This window comes from Elgaria multicarinata, chromosome 1 (genome assembly GCF_023053635.1).
Source record: "Elgaria multicarinata webbii isolate HBS135686 ecotype San Diego chromosome 1, rElgMul1.1.pri, whole genome shotgun sequence".
Taxonomy (NCBI): domain Eukaryota; kingdom Metazoa; phylum Chordata; class Lepidosauria; order Squamata; family Anguidae; genus Elgaria; species Elgaria multicarinata.
The window spans coordinates 104,593,836-104,608,678 of NC_086171.1; the positions used below are offsets into that span (position 1 = coordinate 104,593,836).

General features: G+C 45.6%; 1 protein-coding gene across 1 annotated transcript in view; it reads right to left on the bottom strand.

Moving 5' to 3' along the window:
* The window catches only part of LOC134392634 (ADAMTS-like protein 2), a 38,686-nt gene extending 25,949 nt beyond the window's left edge, over positions 1–12,737 (bottom strand). Inside the window, exons 1-4 of the mRNA XM_063117114.1 lie at positions 12,651–12,737; positions 8,250–8,392; positions 5,468–5,543; positions 710–812 (exon numbers count right to left, since the gene is read on the bottom strand). Of these exons, the coding sequence (XP_062973184.1) occupies positions 710–812; positions 5,468–5,543; positions 8,250–8,392; positions 12,651–12,737 (409 nt within the window). The remainder of the gene's footprint in view (positions 1–709; positions 813–5,467; positions 5,544–8,249; positions 8,393–12,650) is intronic.
* Between the last annotated feature and the right edge of the window lie 2,106 nt (positions 12,738–14,843).

Here is a 14,843-nt window from a genome sequence, read left to right on the forward strand (position 1 = left end):
CTGTAAATGATTTAAAAACTAATTGCCATCCAACTCATTGCTTCTGCCCTGAAGTGTGGCCTAGAAATATTTTAAATAAAGGAAAGAAAAAAGAAAATCCCGCCCTGATTCTGGGTAAGAAACATATTAGTCATATCTACGCTTCAGACTGAAACGGATGTAACTGTCACTTCTTCCTTTGCCTCAGGGCACCCTGGGTCCTGCACAAGGTGTCTTGTAGCTCCTTTAAGTCTAACCGCGTTATTGTGGCACATGTTTACATAGACTAGAGCCTGCTTCATCCACAACAGCAGGAACTAATGGTAACCCAAGTATTCCTAGCTATGGAATCCTCACCCACTGCATGCATTGAATTGCCAAGCTAGGAAGATTGCGTTATCACCAGTTACAGCTGTTGTGAACAGCTTGTTCTTGAATTTTTCTTGCATTCCCTGGCCTTTTGGCCCCACTGCTTCACCTTTTTCTCTATATCTCTCTGTGTGTGAATACACACACACCAACTGAGGATAATAACTGAGGTATCTAACAAAATGTGCTCTAGTCCATGGAAGCTCATGCCATGATGCATGCTAGCACTGAAACTGCCGGAGGACTTTTTGTGTTTTGCTCCCCTCAAGGAATTAAACTCGGTCAAGGAGCTGCAAGCACTTTCACCTCCTCATCGCTTGATCTTCTACGACTTCAGATGAGTAACTGAACAGGGGCAAACCTGGATAAAGAGGCATCCAGTGATAATGGTGCTTCCCAAAGGCCTTGGCGTTGAAACTGGCGCACTGGTGCTGCTTGAAGCTGGCTGCGTTGGCAGGGCAGAGCTGGAGAGAAAAGAAACTGAAGCTGATAACTTGCCCCTCTTTCCTTTTGCTACAAGGCAGCTCTAGGGCCCAGGATCGTTCACAAAGTATTTGCAGAACGGCTCACGCGTGGGAGGATTTTAAGAGTTCCAGATAGTGCCAAGATGCAGGACTGAACTAGATAAGATGCCATTCACACAGTTAGCAACTGCATGAATGCCTTTTAAAAAGAAAATAGCAAGGACTGGGGGAGGGGAACTTGGTATGGATTGGGACCCTGGTCTGGTGGGGTGGGGGGGTCAGAGTTGCTTTAACTCTTTGCCACCCACTGTGGTCCCAATCTGGATCAGACAGCTGCCATATGAATTGGAAGAAAGGCTCCCATTCCTTTACTTCTAATGCAAATAGCAGGCTTGGGGGTGGGGATAAGCAATCCAAATTGAACCAGCATGTTTTAGCTTAGAAAGGTCTTACTGCTAGTAACTGAGACCTAAGAGAGCCATTTCAAGCTTTCAGAACGGGGAAAAAGCTATACAAAACCTGAGAAATCACCAAGCGATTGGTGGTCAGTGGATAGGGGAGGTGGCCCCCCGGGGAACTGCAGAGGACTGGATTTTGCCCCTAGTTCTGAGGTAGTGAAGCCCTGCCCTACACCCACATTGGTGTCCTGCTCTGCACTGGGGGCCCTGCACTTGCTATTTACTTTTTAAAATCCATTAATGTAGGGTAATTTCACCACCATATGAAAAAGAGGACAGGGCTCTTGTATCTTTAACAGTTGCATAGAAAAGGAAATTTCAGCAGGTGTCATTTGTATATATGGAGAACCTGGTGAAATTCCCTCTTCATCACAGCAGTGAAAGCTGCAGGAACTATACTAGAGTGACCAGATTTAAAAGAGGGCAGGGCACCTGCAGCTTTCACTGTTGTGATGAAGAGGAAATTTCATCAGGTTCCCCATATATACAAATGACACCTGCTGAAATTTCCTTTTCAGTACAACTGTTAAAGATACAGGAGCCCTGTCCTCCTTTTCACAGGGTCACCCTAATTAATGAAAAAGCTAATTGTGTGAATGATGTCTCATCTTGTTTGACCCTCAGTTGATTAGAAACTTTGGATTTATTTATCATGTGACCCATTTCTAACTAGTTTAGTTTGCTTTACTTCTAGCGTCCTTGCACTTAGCTTTCCAGAAAGGGCTCTGCAACCCAAAGTGACTTTTGTCTTTAATATTAAAGACATCATGGGAGCCTCCCATTTGCCACTTCTCCAGGCCTTCTACTTGACCTCCTCCTCTACATGCTGTATCAAGTGGAATTTTAATATTTCCCCACAGCAGATAAGTGAGGAGAGTGGATGAATGGACTCGGGAAGAAAAGGGTAGGAGCCCTAGTAGATGCACCATCCAGGGCCAGGCAAGGCTGGTAATAGTCCCGGGCCAGATAGGAAATGTAGGCCCCATTTCAAACTGATCATTAAGTATTTTTAAATCAGTTTTAAATACATATGAACTAGAACGATTTATAAAAAAGGTAATGGCAAGCACTTTTATTCAAGATGTATAAAAGACATCACTTCTTCACATTCAGAAATGCTTCAAGTGCTTTTCTTTGGGCAAATTCATCTTCAACAACAGAAAAATCAAGCAACTTTGCCCAGGGGGTCTCAGAGTGGGCCCCCTCAAAATCATAGGCCCATGACAACCGGCCCCACTGCCCCCACCCCCTCAGCCCAGCCCTGGCACCATCTCCTTCTGCCTTGTTAACATTCAAGGTAAAAGCTGGATCTACACATGCATGCAGCAGAACAGGGTGGGAATTTGATGGTATTTCCATTTTAATTTTATTTTAAAAAACATGGCTACGCTGCTCTTTCTATTGCAATCACAATGCCCAATTTAGTTTAGGGGACAGAATCATGAATTGGTATGATGATCTGTACTACTTTGGAGGACAGGTAGAGGATAAAAAAATTAAATATGCTTAAACAAAAACTCAGGGAAGTAAAAAAATCAAACTGGTATAGTAGACAGGCAGCCGGGTTAGAACCTTTCTCCTTACGGTGCTAATATCTTTCCTGCAGGGAGCCTTTTTTATTATTTTGGGGAGGTGGGTACATTAAAAATAAAATGCTACCCCGACCTGTAAACTGAAGTGATTCTGTCCACTCCAGCACCAACCTCAGGACTGCACCACTTTGTTCTGCTCCCTGGGTCAACTGGCTTTCTGTTTGGCAACCTCTCACCCCCATTTTAAAACAGCGGTAGCCTTTTGTATTAATTTCAGAGCCTGTATGGTGTAGTGGTTAGAGCAGGCTTCCTCGACCTGGTGCCTTCCAGGTGTGTTGAACTGCAACTCCCATCATTCCAGTCCAACACCTCGGGGGCACGAGGTTGGGGAAGGGCGGGTTAAAGTGTTGAACTTTTACTGGGGAGACCCAGGTTCAAATCCATTCTCAGCCACAGAGCTTACAGACTGTTGCTCAATCCAAAATACCCCCCACCGAGAGGATAAAAGGGGGCAGGGCCCATGCCTACTACCTGGAGCTCCTTAGAGGAAGGATAGGAAGGCCAAAATGAACTAAAAAGAATATTTTATTTCTCAATGGTCAACGCAATGAGGATTAAATGACTTCTTTTCCTCTTTGCTGTGCTCTGATGCTGAGAAATGAAGCAGAGCTCGCTCCTGAATTCTCAAACAGGTGGAAGAAAACTGCGGCTTATATCCAACCATTTAGATCCTCCAGGCAGCTTAGAAACAAGTTTGAGTAAAGTTGCTTACGGTCTCTGCAGGGATGAACTCCACGTATAAATCTTTCACTCTGAAAGATAGGAATAGACTCCCTCGCCCTGCATCTGAGATCTGCTCGGGTGCTGGATATCTCTGGCCCTCAGTGGAAGGGAAAGAACCTCCCCACAACCCACCTCTGATCTGGGTCAGGGGGTCAGGGCTGCTCCTGCCTCACAAGTCTTCCAACAGGCAGCTGGACTTCACAGAGGAGGGGCTTGATGGAATTGCCCCCCTCTCTCGCCAATGTCAGATCTGGTTCTGGTTGTCTTTTTAAATCTGTGGGGAGAGCTCTCCGCCCACACACACCCCAGGAAGCCATGACAGACATAGGCAGGAGCAGGAAATGCTCGATCCTCCAGAAAAGCAAGCAATGCTAATCATCTGCTTACTTTGAAGATGGACTTAGAAAAGTGAGTGGAACTGGAACTGGAACTGGAACTGGGGGGGGGTAACAGAAGAGACAGCAAGGGGGACATAACTGCTCCTGCTAAATAATTTTCATTAATGTCCCTTTCCCCTATTATCCTTACACATACCTGCATCCTCCATACAGCCACATACAGGGATCTCTGTACATGCTCAGTGAAGAGGTGGTTGCTACTTGGTTTGGGGGAAGCCCCAGTAAGTTTAGATTTGGGGGGGGGGGGCTGAGCTCAAAAAGTTTTAAGTTTGGACAACACAATAGTCAATGGGGGGTTAAACGGTCCACTCCACGGTTGATTATTAAAGGGGTATTCCCCAAACAACATGATTATTATCAACCATGGTGTGGATAAAGGCCAGTGCTGAGCTGACTATTAGTCAACAGTGTGTTTGATTGACACATACCCCGACCTCTCCCCTCCCCACCCCACAGTCTTCCTGCTAGTATCCCACCAGCCATTGCTGCAGAAAACCTATTCTGCATGTTGGGATAGAGCAGCAGCTGCCGCTTTGGCCGCTCTTGCCAGGGAACTCTGTAGTCGCCAAAAATAACCAACGGTGTGCAATGATATAGTCAAAGGTACCCACCACACAGCACAATAGCGAAGGGTGGTTCAAATAGCCAAGTCTGCACAGGGTTGGTTATTAGCATTGGTTATTTCGGCCGAATAACCAACTGTGCTATGAAAAACTCCCGACAGACAACACAACAACCCACCTTTGACTATTTAACTCACCGTTGTTTATTTAACCCACCGTTGGTTATCGTGTCGTCCAAACCCAGTCATTGGCTTAGCCCATATTTTCTTGCATTGAGAAGTAGACTGTCCCCGGCAAGGAGCTATCTTCACTGTTCCTTTGTTTTCCCAGGAATGCTAAGAAGTATTACTCCTAGATCTTCCAGTAGTGAAGTGTAAGAAGCTGTAAGGAGCACCTGAGTTACATCCTGGCAATCCCAATTACATGCTGTCAGGTTCCGTAGATATTGATGCCACCATATAGGTATTAATGCACAACCAATTACCACCATATAGGTATTAATACACAACTGCCCAGAGAGCTTCGGCTATGGGGCGGGATATAGATGATGATGATGATGATGATGATGATGATAGAACTCTTGTTTTATTTCATGCTCACAGTAGCCCACAGAGAGAACAAGTCATCCTTCAGGGTCAAAATAAGTATCTATGAGAGCTAGTGTGATGTAGTGATTAGAGTGCTGGACTGGAACTGGGGAGATCCGGGTTCAAGTCCCCACACTCTGCCATAAAGCTCACTGGGCGACTTTGGGCCAGACAGTGACTCTCAGCCTAACCTACCTCACAGGGTTGTTGTGAGGATAAAATGGAGAGGACGAGGATCACGTACTTGGGCTCCTTGGAAGAGGAAAAAAGACGGAATATAAATTTAATAAATAAATAAATAAATAAATATAGAAAATACGAGAGTAGATGTTACCTGTTGCTGGCACAGCTGGTAGTGCTTGGACTGACCCAGGCACATGCTGCTGTTTGTTCCCTGAGATACTTGTAGCCTGCAAAGAAAAGAGAAGCTTTCTTGTTGATGGAATGACAATCTCAGCTTCCAGAAGACCCATGACTTCTCCACCTGCACAGGGTATAAATTCCCCCTTGCCTAGGCTGACCATATGAAAAGGAGGACAAGGCTACTGTATCTTTAACAGTTGTATAGAAAAGGGAATTTCAGCTGGTGTCATTTGTATGCATGCAGCACCTGCTGAAATTCTCTATCACAACAGTTAAAACTGCAGGAGCCCTGCTCCTGCAGCTTTAACTGTTGTGAGGAAGAGGGAATTTCACCAGGTGCTGCATGCATACAAATGACCCCTGCTGAAATTCCCTTTTCTCTACCATTGTTAAAGGTACAGGAGCCCTGTCCTCCTTTTCATATGGTCACCCTACCCAAAGCAGGAGAGAGAAGTGTTTCACTCCAAAATATAGACTGAATGGGGGAGGGGGCAGGGTTAGCCTGAGGGCTTAAATTTGAGCCAGAACTCATCATGCTGCAGCCCTGAAACTTGTTTTCAATCCTGGAACATGTTCAGAATGTCTCTGGACATGTGCCGAATGCTGCTTCCTCAGCCCTAAGTAACGTTAGGCAGCACACATGCATATGGGATTAAGCATAACACAGGGCTTCCAAAGCAGAGGATATATCATTCAGATGCACCAGCCTGACTTTTTCCAGATACCGACTACTCAGAAATAAGCCCCACAGATTTTGAAGGGGCGGAATCCCAGGTAAGAGAGTTTAGGATTAAACTTAAGCAATGCCCAGCCCCACCTTTATCAGAAGAAGACCGCCATAGTCTAGAACGTCCCCACAAAACCCACACATTTCCAACACAACCGCTTTTAATGGGCCTTGGTGAGGAGGCAGCTTCCTGATCCCAAGTGAGAAAACCATCAACTGATTGAAAGGACAGAAAGCTTTTTAAGAACCTTGTTTTGTGTGTCTTCTTTTAATGCCGGGGTGGGCAACTTGTGGCCCTCCAGCTGTTTTGGCCTACAACTGCTATCAGCCTAGCCAATGGTGAAGGCTCATGGGAGTTGTAGGCCAAAACATCTAGAGATCCACAAGTTGCCCACCCCTGTTTTAATGAGTCTGGGACATAAGGCATTCCCCATTCCGGGCGAAGTACAAAGTGTTGGTTATTGCCTTTAAAGCCCTACATGGTTTGGGTCCAGGCTACCTGCGGGATCGCCTTCTCCCGTACAATCTGCCCCGCACACTCAGGTCCTCTGGGAAGAATCTACTTCAGCTAGTACAAACTAGATTAACAACTGTTACCCAGAGGAACTTCTCTTCTGCTGCTCCCAGACAGTGGAATGGCCTGCCAGAAGAAATTCGTCAACTTGACGGTCTTTTAGAATTTAAAAAAGCAATAAAGACTGATCTATTCCGGCAGGCCTATCCAGTGAAATTTTAGAATGTTTTAGAGACGTTTTAATGTTTTAAAGATATTTTAATCATGTATGGTATGTTTTTAATCAGTTTTTAATGTGTGTTTTATATCATGTTTTTATACTGTTTGTTTTATATTTTGAATGGTTTTAGTTTTTGTGAACCGCCCAAAGAGCTTCGGCTGTTGGGCGGTATAAAAATGCAAATAATAATAATAATAATAATAATAATAATAATATCTAATACTATTATTACATTCTGGCATACAAACATTCTAGCACATCTGCACATGCACACACACACACACACACACGGAGAGAGAGAGAGAAACTCATACATTTTTAAATGCAATTTTAATATTTATACGTGAACTGCTCAGGGATTTTATTATATTTAGTGGTATATAACTATCCCAAATAAATAAAAATAAATGCATCTACATATAAGCACACTTCTTTTTTTGAAGATGCCTGGAACTATAAGTCATAGGGCCGTTGTTGTTTTTTTAAAAGGGACACTGCTGTGCCTTGTCAAAGTCGCAATTTATTTCAAAGTATGTCGGAGAATCGCTGCCATCTCCAGACGGAAGGCACCTCAGCATATCCGGACCCTAATTATGCAGCCAGCCAGCCCACATAAAAGGAGACATTTTCTCTCCCCCCCCCCCAACCTCCTTTTGACGGAAGGAAAGAGGAAAGGAAGGGGGGCCTTGTTCAGGCTTCCTCTGCTCAGAAGTGCGTTCATGCAGAATAGAAAGGAGCAAGGGGGAGTGGATAAGCACAGCATAGTGAGCTCTTGGATGCCAGTTTCTCATTAGCATTGTGGGATTGGGAGCGCCAGGTTAAGAGAGGTGCCTCTCCAGGGGGTCTCATTCAGTTCTCTGGAGTGGAGGTAAGGGCTTCTGCCTAGCCCTTGCCGGCCAACTGGATGGGAATTGGAATGGGCTGAGAGAGTTGCTGGAATTCATGAGAACGAAACCGGTCACCACCATTGTGCAACCGCTGCCCCCCTCCATCCCGCTTCCCTTCAATCAGGGAACTAGCTCAGGATGTTAGCTGCCGTACCTCCGGAAGATGAATAGGGGAGCCCAGGGGGACTGGGGGGGAATACAATGGCCCGAAAAGGAGGAGGAGGAGTGCAAACGAAGGATGAAGAGAAACTGGGCTGAATGGAGAGATGTCTGACTTCGTACGAATCTCTGCTACCTGCCATGTATTTCTTTTTTTGTACCGCTGCCTTTACTGCGGAGGTAACATCATCAGCTTCAGCTATTTTGTCAAGTGTCCACATCAGCTGGCCCTGCTCGGTTACTTACCGCTGCCGCAAGCAGTGCCTCTCTCGGGACATCACACCCCCTCCACAGGTGCGGGAGCATGTGGACCAGGAGCTCCATTCTCCCCACCACTTGGTCACCTCTTCATTCCAGGCTCCAGCTCCTTCTGCTGCCTCACTACTGTCCTGACAGAAACAGGGAATGGTTAGCTTGAGAACTCCTGGCCCACCCCAATTCACCAGCTGCCTGTTTGCTACTGGGCAGGTTTAAGGTTTTGCTACTAGTGTATAAAGCCCTAAACAACTTGGGACCAGAAAAATTGAGAGATCGCCTTCTCCCTTATCAACCTGCCCAGTCACTGAGGTCATCAGATGGGATGCTCTCGGTGGTTCTGCATGGACCTATGGGCCAGTTGGACTCCACCCGAAGTAGGGACTTCAGTGTGGTGGGTCTCACTCGGTGGACTCCCTGCCTCTGGAGGTCAGGCAGGCACCAACACTGAGTTGTTTTTTGCACCTGGTGAAAACATCTTTATTTCAACAAGCCTTATTCGACTGACCAGCCATGTTTTTTATAAGTATTCTGTTTTTTTAAACTTTTAATATGGCTAATCCTTTTATCTTTTATTGTTCACTGATCCAGAATCTGATTACATGTGGAGTGGTATGTAAATGTTGTAAATAAATAAACTTACATTCTCTTAATGATACAGATGTACTGGTTTTTACATACAGATACACCCAGCTATAACAGTATTCCTTTTTTTAATAAATCCAGGATGGGGGGGGGGGGTCTTTTTTATCTGATCTAGACTGAAACATGCAACTTGGAATATGAAGAAGCAAGTCTGCATATGTTTCACTTAATTCCATAATATATATTGAGTGCAAGAACTTGCATTTTCTTGGTGCAGAATTTTGGGTTCTCAGATCTGAGTGGTTGCAGCTTTGCGTATAAACATATTGTCCTTTGCTGGAATTCCCGTAATGATTGTTGTAGGTGGAATGATTTTCTAGAATTCCATAATATTGTGCTGGCACTTGCAACCTGTTCTTTCATGGCCATTTTCATCAATGATATTGAACCCATACAGATTACCTGATGCATGGTAAACCCCTCCTTATCACTTGGCAGGAAGACACAGACAACCAAGCCATTGAGATGAGGATTCTTCACCCCATGGCAGTTTGGTTATCTGTATGGGCTTGTCACAGATTCAGTGGACAAGGGATTATCAACCAAGATGGGGGCTGGCTGGGCAACCTGATTTCACTAATGTCCCTGAATACTTTGAAGATACACATCTCACCTTCCCTCTTTATGCATTTAGTGTGATGAATGCTGGCATACTGTGGCAGTTGCATGAAGTGTGAAGCAGCGGCAAATCCTTCCCCAAACCCAAATGTGTTTGATTTGGATCTTTTATCTTTCAAGATCACATCTCCTTCCTCAAAAACTCCATTGGTTCAGACTCCATTGGTTCAGACAATGCTGAATGCATATGAAACACATGTTTATAATGGGATGAGAATATGGCCACAGTGGGCCATACCTGAAGGCACACTATGTGCCTTAAAAAGAGTCACTAGGGTGGGTGGCGTTTTAAAAACAAACAAACAACACAAATAGAAGATCCTGTGAGTCTCTGTGTGGGTCTCTTTCCAATCAGTTTCCCATAAGGGCAGATAATTCTGCTGTGTCTCTCCATCAGGACTGACTAAGCGCTCCAATCCCACATAATGCAGAGATGCATCAGAATTACCCACTCAAGGAGACCAACTGCTGTGCCTCTGTGCGAGTCAGTGCTCTGAGCATGCCTCCTCCCACTCAGGAGGCACATTTACAGCAGCAACTCACACAGAGATGCAGAGGATTACTCCCCTTTCAGGATCAGCAGCTCTGCTATATTTCAGCGTGGGCACTGTGGGAAGGCCAAATCCAGAGCAAAGTAAATTCTGTGTGGTGTGTCCAATTTTAATGTAGAAAATAAACGTCTCCTCAGCTGCCAGGAGCTTGGGGTACAGACGCAGAGGAGAACGTTACAACCTAGACCTCATTTGCAAGTGGGAAGCAATCCTTCCTGTCTTAGATGTATAGAAAGACGTGTCCCTCTGGCTATTCACAGTGAGGAAATGGCAGAGGGTTTCCTTGCAGGCCTCTGAGAAACAGGGCCACAATAGGTTCAATGACCCATGAAATTTGGGAGGCTTAGGCAAGCGGATTGAAGTTAGCGTGTGGGGTGAGTGGGGGGGTTGCCTCCTCCATTTATAATGACAGAGGTAGTGCTTGCTGGGATGGTCTCTGAATGGGTGTTCTGTAATAATGAGGAGGATTTGACAGAGGAGTTTTTACAGCTGCAGGGAGACAAGTGTTATTAAGAGCACAGGGCTCTAATTAGAGCTTTTCTGGAAGGTCAGAAGGTGTGCCTTTGCCTCCCTCACAAAACACCAAACACCAAGTGAATGGGCCATCTTCACCCACCACCTGCACTTAATGGTAAAATTGGGGAGGGGCAGCCTAGGCCAGGGATTCACTTTACAAATGCCTGGGGGACAAGGAGGCACAGAAGAATGCTGTTTAAAATGAAAAGAAAAGAAAAAGCCAACAATACTCTTTCTTCGGTAAGCAGTTTGTAGCTGAAGATTCAGTTTACCCAGAGAGCAAAATGTCTCTAAGGGTGCAATCCTATGCATACTTAGACAAGAGAAAAATCCTACAACTCCCAACATGCGCCAGCCAGGAAAAAAAGGCCTACAACTGGGAATTGTAAAACATTTTTCTGTCTAAACATGCATAGGATTGTGTCCATAAGTGAATTAGAATAAGACTGCATTTTAATTAGGGTGACCATATGAAAAGGAGGACAAGGCTCCTGTATCCTTAACAGTTGCATAGAAAAGGGAATTTCAGCAGGTATCATTTGTATATATGGAGAACCTGGTGAAATTCTCTCTTCTTTACAGCAGTTAAAGGTGCAGGAGCTATACTAGAGTGACCAGATTTAAAAGAGGGCAGGGCACCTGCAACTTTAACTGTTGTGATGAAGAGGAAATTTCCCCAGGTTCCCCATATATACAAATGACTCCTGCTGAAATTTCCTTTTCAGTACAACTGTTAAAGATACAGGAGCTCTGTCCTCCTTTTCATATGGTCACCCTAATTTTAATTATCCAATCTTAAGTATGTTTATGTGGATGTGAAAGCAATGACCATACACGAATTTTGGCCTGCAAATGACTCACTCTACCTTCCATTGTAACTTTGATTCCCTAAATGGCTGTGTGTGTCACACAACCTGAGAGCGTGTGTCCCAGGACCCCTTGCAATGCTGCTCTAGCAGATGGCTTTCAAGCGTGCACAAGCCAACACCTGTTTCTCAACCTCCTGTGCAACACTACAAGGGATCCAGAGTGACACTGGTCTGGGAGCCATATGCATATAATGTACGGAAAGTACAGACAGGGTGGCAATGCATATGGCACAACACATGTGAATTGCCCATACTTCCACATAACACATTTGGGATCAGGATATCGGGTTGTCCAGATGCAATCCATCCTAATTCATATTATTAACAGCTGCTGGTCGCTTTGGACTCTACCTTTTCATACATGATCCCCCAAACTGGGGTTTGCTTTTTCCCCAAGTCTGTAATTCAAGTGCGACACTAACACACGGAATGCCTACCTCTCCTACAATAATGGTATTTACACCTGTGCAGAAAGAGCAGGAGAGAAGATCAAAGGCGTTCTGGATGCCATGTGTGAAAACGCCTGGCCTCCAAAAGGGCGATGGATTGGTTTTGATGGGCAAGGGGAAGGAGAAGGGAATCGCAGGAGCAAAATAGCCAGGAGGAGTTTGAAAAGTTTGCTTTTTCCGATTTCCTAATACCTTGGAAGTTTAAAATAGTGGAGGGAACAGTTGGCCGCCTCCAAAGTTTCATCCATTCCCCTTTTCCTGCCTACTTCTAGAAAACAGAATCTGAAGTGGGGAGGGACAGAGCCTAAGAAGAGAAGGGCGTACAATCCAACGTAAGTCCTACTTAGAGTAGACCCATTGAAATGAATAGGACTTAAGTTAGTCATGACTTAACATAAACCTCATTCATTTCAATGGGTCTACTCTAAGTAAGACTTATGTTGGATTGGACCCAGACAGACCGATTCGCAGACCCAGATCCATGGCATGTCAAATCTTGATGATGGTCGCTGGGGGAGGCAAGAGCCGAGGAGCACGAGGCCGCTCGGAGCCTTTCTTCGGTTCCCTGACCTGGGCACAGCCGGCGACCCGGTGCATTTGCCCAGCAACGCTCGGGGAGCACGTTGGCAAAAAGAGCCGGGAGGAGGAGGAGGAGCAGCAGCTTGCAAAATCGCCTTGCAGAAACCCCAAGCATGCCTCGGCGCTTGGAAAGCGGCCATGGCCGAGCGTCCCCCCACCCCTTACCTTAGCGCGGAGGGCGCAGGCAAGCAGCAAGAGCAACGACGCCGGTGCAAGGAGCCGGCGGGAGGAGAAGGCGGGAGGGGCGGCCATCCTGCGCGCTAACACTCCACGGGCGGCGGCGGCGGCGGCGGCGAGGAGGTCGGCGGCAGCAAGAAGGCGGCGGCGGCGGCGGCGGCAGTAAAGTGGCGGCGGCAAGAGGAGCCGCCTGAGCGCAAACCTGCATGGCCGAGCAAGTAATTAATGACTTTCCAACCTGTTGAGTGGCTGCGAGCGCGCGGCGCAACCCTGCAGCTCCTGGGCGGCTGTGATTGACACGGCGACCCGAGAGCCACCCAAAGACGCGGCCAGGGGGACGGGAGGGACGGACGGACGGAAGGCAGGCGGGGAGGGGAGGGGAGGGGAGGCGAGGCTTCTGCCCCCACTGATTCCTCTCTCTTCAAAGGGAGACAAAGGGTCGCGGCTTAGCAGGAGCCTTCCTACACCACAGCAGCCTCTGCCCCTCTCCTGCTGGGGGAGGAAAAGCGGCGGCAGCCCAGGCTTTCGGATCAAGCAGCGCGCTTCGTCACCAGCGCATCCTCGCTTGCACACTTCATCCCAGGCCTCCAATTGTAGAGGGTTGATCTTAGGGTTGCAAGGAGCCAGGATTAGCGACTAGAAGACCACGCTGAAGAGGACGGAGGGTCCAGTTCTCTCTCCTACCTTCCAAAGCTGACTCTTACCACGTCCCGTTGCTTATGCCCACACCACTCCTTCCACATACTCGTCTTTTCTCTGGGTTGGCATCTGATGGGCATTTCCCAAAGCCAAATTTGCTGATCACTGTTGTAAGGAGACTGAGGTACAATAATGTCTAAGAAGGGCTATATAAATATGATTTCTTTTAAGTATTTTACCCCACTCATCAGCCAAAAAGGGCTCCCAGAGTTGCTGACATAAAATCATAAACAAACAAGATAGAGCTTACCCTCAGCATTCCAATCTAAAAGACACAACACAAAAGGAAAAGGGAGGAGGAGGGAAGAGGAAAACAAGCAAACTGTTAGTCACCAGTTCTTAAAAATTATGAAGTTCTTATAATGCAGAGCTTTCCAAACTTTCCATGTTGGTGACACACTTTTTAGACATGCATAATTTCGCAACACAGTAATTCAGTTTTACTAGCAAATCAGACGTTAAACTAACCCCTTATAAGAGATACGGACACATACATAAATTGTAATAACGAAAAGGGACACAACATATCTCATGAAAACCTTTCATTTATATTTTTAAAAATATATGATTTGCAAGATAATAACATACATTTCCAAGACTTTTCACATTGAACCAATTTTGTCAAGCTGCGATTGAGCAGCAGTTGAGACGGTGTTCTATAAAAAAACTGGACCCATGGAATTTCTCGAATGCGTCACTTCAGGTGCAGCCGTGTCACGGGAAGTGACGCGGAATCAGCTGTTTCGACCCGATTATGCATACTGCGCATGTACAGTACCTGTATGACCCCTCGACCGTGGTGTGCATACACGGATACGACGGAAGGGGAATATACTAGCGCACTATACTAATCGGCGCCTTTGCTGCGTAAAAATGCATGCAAGTTGGTATTGCTTACTTCACATAGACTCAGGTTTCTCGTTACGTTCGCGTGACACACCTACACACTGCAGCTGACACACTAATGTGTCACGACACAGTTTGGAAAGCTCTGTTATAATGGGAAGCAAAATAGGAAAGCACTATGTACAATGAGAAGGTTAATAAGAAACAGGTTCTCAAAAGTAAATTTATTAAAGCCCAATGGCGTTGCAGAAATATATATTTTTCTTCTTCTTCAGGGGCAGTCAGAGAGAGCCCCTTCTCAGTGGCATCTTGCTTGTGATATTCCCTCCCTGTTATCTTTTTTATTTTTTTGGCACCAGAAAAATGCATGCTTATTTTCCGAGGCTTTTAAATGTATTTAATGTTTTCATGTGCTGTTTATATCTTAGTTGTATTTTATCTTCTTTTTGTAAACTGCCTTGCAAGCTATGCTGAAGGGTGGTATAGAATTTTCAAAAATAAATAAATACATTTATAAAAATTTATTGTATTTCAATTTTATGTAAAATTATGCATGGTGTGAAGAAAGTGGATAGGAGTAAATTTTTCTCTTGCTCTCATAATATTAGAACCCAGGGTCATCGCATGAGGCTTATT